Source organism: Psammomys obesus, unplaced genomic scaffold, assembly GCF_907164565.1.
Source record: "Psammomys obesus unplaced genomic scaffold, mPsaObe1.curated_primary_1811, whole genome shotgun sequence".
NCBI lineage: Eukaryota > Metazoa > Chordata > Mammalia > Rodentia > Muridae > Psammomys > Psammomys obesus.
In genome coordinates this window covers 1,642-7,750 of record NW_026593302.1, presented here as the reverse complement: position 1 = coordinate 7,750, position 6,109 = coordinate 1,642, and the positions used below count along the sequence as shown (strand labels likewise).

The window sequence follows — 6,109 nt, the reverse complement described above, 5'->3', positions numbered from 1 at the left end:
TTCTCACCAGTGTGAATTCTATGGTGTTGGTTAAGGCTTGAAGAACATGTAAAACCTTTGCCACATTCTTTACATTTGTAGGGTTTCTCTCCAGTATGAATTCTATGGTGTTTATAGAGTGTTGAGCGAACATTAAAGGCCTTGCCACATTCATCACATTTGTAAAGTTTTTCTCCAGGATTAATTGTATGGTGTTGACTAAGAAGTGAGTTCGAAGGAAAGGTCTTGCCACATTCGTTAAATTTATAAGGTTTTATTCCTGTTGAGTAAAGGTGGAAGGATCAGTAAATGATTAACCATACAACTCTAATTATAAAGCTTATCTTTCATATAGATACTTACACCTCTAGATACAAATCTTAATGCAATGTATTCTCATATAATTCCATAACTGTATTCAGTATTAGTAAAAAGTATATAACAAATGAAACAACACTAATTTCCAGTGAACAACAATGGAACATTATTTAACAATTTGAAAGTAAGTGTTCTAAAGCCAGTAAAACGGCTCTGTGGATGAAGGCACCTGATTCCCAGGGATCCACATGGTAGAAGGAGCAAATTGAATCCTAAAAGTTGCCTTCCGTCATTCATATGAACTAGAAGCCCTCAGGACACAACACATACACATGCACATGCACACACACATTCACACTCACACATTCAACATAGTCAACATGTAATATTTATGATAAGAATAACTCTTAAGGAAAATATGCTAAATGAAGTATACTCATTACATACAACAGATATCTCATTAGAAATACAAGAAAATTCTAAAATAGAAAAACTTGTAGAACACAAATTTGAATGGTGACTAGAAGGATGAACAAAAATATATACAATAATTTTCATAAGAATATGTTTTTGTTTTGAAAGTTAAAGTATTTCTGAAAGATTTGTGGCATTACAATTTCAATGTATAGAACAATGCCCAAATATTTAAGATAATATATTTCATGTTATATGTTTTTTAATCTCAGTTAAAAAAAAACAAAAAAAACAAAAACCTAAAGGCTATTGAATGATTTAAAAATTTTCAAGTTTACCTTTAAATCCCAGAAGTGTCAGTAGAGGTAACATACTTATCAATTGTTTATGAAATTATAATAACTTCTGGAAATATTCATTTAGCGGGATAAAAAACTTATTAAGTTACAAATAAAGAACAAAAATACAGAGCATGAATATATAGAATTAACATTTAACACATAAAGAACATCAATTTTTTTACTAATAGCCATACAGAAATTTATTTTAAAGAAAATCTTTAACATGCATATAATTTTACCACTATTAAAGACTAAAACAAACTTGCATACTATTGAGATGTTTGCACTTGTTTATTTTTACAAAATATAAAATCTTGTGTGGGAAGCCAGACCAATTCAAGACTTTCTTAGAAACCCTAATGAAAGGAAAAAGGGGACATTAGTTCTGTGTACTTGTCCAGTAGTGAACTTGGCATGGCCTGACTCGGGCCTCCTCACAGGAATCAAAGTTGTGGTTTCTAGGGACCTGACACTTCCCCCTGGGGTGCTGTTATCAGCTCTTGGGCAGCTGTATCTGAGGCATTTCCAGTAAGAACACCAATTTTATTAGCCCTAGTCGCAGGCTTGTAAATATTTTATTATCCTACACTGTCCTAAAGAGCCACTACTAAACACTGTCATCCAGTCACACTGTAGAAGTTACCTCTACGGACATTACCTACAGATATGAGGGAGCTTTCAAAAGAAGACACAGAAAATGGAATTGCAAATTCAGAAAAATTCTGAAACAAAATTGGCGAGCTACTAAAAATACTCTTCTACTTGTGTATAAGTTTTTGCTATCATATATCCACAAAGACAATGCATTATAAAACACTAACAATCAGTGTATGGCAGAAAATGTCACAGAAATATATTATAATAATTCATAGAGCAATCTAATGATATAGTTTTAATTACTGAGGATGTAAATGTAACTAGAGAAACTTATTTGTAGGTTATATGAAGGTTTACAAAATAGGTCATTAGAACTATGAACAATTTTTGAGGCATAGAAAGCAGTAAGTTCGTAATGATCTTGACCCTAACCTACAAAAGGACACATTATAGTCAGTGTAAATGCCTGCAGCTATCACCAGAGAGGAAGGACAGATAATAAGGAAATAAAAGAATGATAAACATTTGTCAGAAAATGTCTTACTTTGAGAGATAATAAATACAGTACTCTAAAACACCGTCCCCCAAAACAGAGCCTCTAAGCCATCCAGATTTTGATGTCTGCCTTTCTGTGGCATCTCTTGACCTCTTACTTCTGTGCTCTGATCTACTCATTCCCACATACCTGGGTATGGAGCTACTGTTGCCGGTCCCTTCATATTCCGGGGCTCTTTACTTTGCTCAAGAAATGTGATCAAGTATGGCTTAGAGAAACTAAGACCTGTTAGAAGGAAAGACAAACATGATGATTGTATGTTGTTCTCCAGAAATAACATTTCTGTATCACTACTGTGTTTATAAAGAAAGAGGGAATACAATAAAAGATGGCAGAATATTTCTTTATATTTTTCCTGATAGATATATTCTATACTTGGAGCTTTCCCTCAAGAAGAAAAAAAATTAAAGCTGAAGAGTAACATATTTTACTTTAAGATGTATGCTCCATACTTGATGTCTCTCAGTTTCTAAAATTCCAAGTAGAAAGAAGGTGTCACACTACCAAAACAACAAGAACTATAATTAACTTCATCAGCTACAGCTACAACTCTCCATTTCCCTTAAGAGTAGGAATCTGACTTTGTGAAAGAAGTTTGGAGACTTTCCTTCTCTACTTTCTGGAATAATTTGAAAAATATTACTTTTAGTTCTTCTTTAAAAGTTTGGTAGAGAGCTGGTGAGATGGCTCAGAGGTTAAGAACACTGGCTGTTCTTCCAAAGGTCCTAAGTTCAATTCCCACAACCACATGATGGTTCACAACCATCTATAATGAAATGAGATCTGATGCCCTCTTCTGGTATACAGGCAGAACACTGTATAAATAAAAAAAGTCTTTAAAAAAAAAAAGTTTGGTAGAAATATGAAGGAAATCCATCTGGACATGGGCTTTTAAAATTGGGAGGTTTTTTAATTACAATTTTAATTTCATTGTAGATCTGCTTAAATTATTTATCTCACATTGACTTAATTTTATTAGCACATATTATAGTGATGTCAAAACCAATAAAGGCACACAAAAAAAAGAGAGAAAGGAAATGATCACCCACTATATCTGATGAACATAGATGCAAAATTTCTCAATATTTGCAAGAACATATTACAATGATCATAGACATCATCTGAACTTCATCCCTCACATGCAGGTAGAGTCCAGCATACATAAATCAATAACTTTACTCCATAAAATAATTTGCACAAGAAATTTACTATACAATATAATTTACTACATAAATAGACTCAAGAAATGATGTAACTATGCCAATAAGTACCACTATTTGCAAAAAATTTAACTATTTTTATAAAAGACACCAGGGACTCCACCAGAAAACAAGTACAGCTGAAAAAACATTTCCAGCAAAATGGCACATACAAACAAATATCAGCAAAAATCAGCTGTCTTCTTATCTACCAGAAACAAACATACTGAGAAAGAAATTCCCACTCACCAAACCTATCCCTGACCCAAAGAAAAAGAAAACAGGACACCTTAGAAGAATAAATCTAACCCAGGAAATACAATAACTCTGCAAACTGAAGGATAAAGCGAAAAGAAAGAAATTGAAGAAAATACTGGAAGATGGAAAGACTCCTCATGCTTATGGATTGATGGAATTAATATTGTAAAAAAAAAAAAAAGGCCATTCTACTAAAAGCAATCTACATATTCTATGCAATAAAAATTCTAGTCCCATTCTTCACCCATACACAAAAATTTTATTGTAAAATTCAAATAAAAGCATAAAAGAGCCTCAACAACCAACATACTACTGACCAAAAAGAATACCATAGGAAAGGTAACCACACCTGAGTTTAAGTCCTACTATGGAGTCATAGTAATGACAACAGTATACAGTGACACAAAAACAGACACACAGAGAGATGAAATAGACTAGTGTACCTAGATATAACTCCACCAAACTACAGCCAACTAATGTTAGCCAAACATTCCAGAAATTCACATTAAAAAAGGGCTCTCCATAAACAGTATGAGAATAATTAGCTATCTATATGTATAGGAATAAAACTAAATAAAATCAACTCTAAAATGGACTAAGGGTCTCAATGCAAAACCAGAAAGCCTGGAGTACGTAAGAGAAGAACAGGACACTTCAATACAGGAATGAGTAAGTTCGTTCTGAATAGGACTCTGGTTACTGAAAAAGTAAGGTCAACAACTGAAGAACTAGATCTTAAGAAATTAAAATACCTTCTGAATAGCAAAGGAAACTGTCAACTGAATAAATGTGGCATGGTTTTATTATGTGGTAAGCAATTACTCATGCCTGGTGCTATAAAACTTGTGCTATAAAAACTGGTACTATAAAAAAAAAGCCTGTGGCAAGAGAGGTCCTAGGCCCTACAGCTGTTGTTTTACAATACGCACATGATGTCAAACTGACTTGTAAATGTTTGTATTTATACACATTGATTTGTGTTGTTCTCATTGCTAATCAGAGCAGCTGTGGCTTGCAGTGGTAATACCTGATGCCAAAACTCATAACTGGCCAAAGTACGTACTATGGAAAGGTAACTACGGGGTGATCAGCCTCAAAGAGGCATCTGCAACAATCCTTCCAAGGTTCAGTAAACAGCATGGAAGAGGGGCTGGAAAAACAATCTAAGAGTTGGAGCACTGAAAAGAGGACTGTTGAGAACTCTCTTCTAGATAGTACATGGCTACTGTACATAGAAATTTAAAGCAGCAAAGATCACTTGCACAAGACCTCCATCAGACAGGGTCTATCAACATTCCATCATGACTGGGGCAGGGGGCTCATAATGCCCCACCACTCCTCCGGAGCTCAACATTGTTAACGGCTGTGAGGGGAAAGAAAACACTTCTGGGTGGTCTAGCCCCCTGATAAGTTGTCATGCTTAAGTAAACACCGCCTACCCATTCTCATGTAGCCAAACATTACCCATATATAATGGACCAGAGGAAAAAAATAGATGAAAGGCAGGGACTTCATGGGTTGAAGAAACAGGTCAGTGGAAAGAGTCAGAGGATAATGTATAGTCAATGTACATTACATATATGAGTAAAATTATGAAACAATTGTTGTAACACAAGAATCTAAGTTATTGTTGGAAAGCACAAGCTCCTGTGAGATATTCTATAAATGGAGGAAGTTACATGTTTATAGTGCATTAAGAATTCATAATGGAAGTGATTCTCACCCAGGAATACAAGATTGCTGTAATTCTCCAACATCACATCCCTGTACAAATTCCACTGGGCAAGGTCCAGACATTCACACTCCTCTGCAGAGAAATCAATGGCCACATCTGTGAAGGAGAGCAGTCCCTAAAATAAAAATAAATGAACAGTATATGTTAATTTAGGTAAGTAGTGTTACTTAGAGCTTAATATCAATACATAACTAAATAAGTGTGGTTGGAAACATTTTTTAATTTTACACAAGATGAAAGAAGAGTAGTATAATGAATGAGATATTTTTATACACTATATTAAACCTTATCTTTTTTCAAGGGAAGAGAATGGCATATGCCCTAATGAACCCATATGGATATTATATTTCATAATATACAAAATAGAATAACAATATGTATTTCATGGACTGTGCTGGTGTCATATACATTTCTCACAGGAGGGCGTTACACTGAGTTAGAGTGACACTTCCCAACTGCTACATATGAAATGACAATGCACATTCTGATGCAGTAGCCCCTGGGTAAGACCTGGGTCTCAAAACATGTACCCTCTCCTCTAACAGGCACTCTCTTCTTCGTGTACTGTCATTTACCTCAGTAAATGACAGTACACGAAGACACATTTGTTTGAGTATGCAAGGCGGCAACAATAAAGGAAGAATTCACAAAGAAAAAGGAACAGGAAGATTTTTAACAAACGTATACATTTGAAAAGTCTAAGTACAATGCC

The 6,109-nt window shown here is 34.4% G+C and overlaps 1 protein-coding gene across 1 annotated transcript; it reads right to left on the bottom strand.

Annotated features, from left to right (window-relative positions):
- Nucleotides 1-4: 4 nt before the first annotated feature.
- Nucleotides 5-5,512, bottom strand: LOC129684102 (zinc finger protein 58-like; the record flags this gene model as incomplete). The annotated part of the gene is made up of 3 exons (XM_055617177.1): nucleotides 5-259; nucleotides 2,335-2,430; nucleotides 5,386-5,512. Coding segments are annotated over 3 exons (478 nt in total), but the record flags the coding sequence as incomplete, so codon positions are not given.
- Nucleotides 5,513-6,109: the final 597 nt, after the last annotated feature.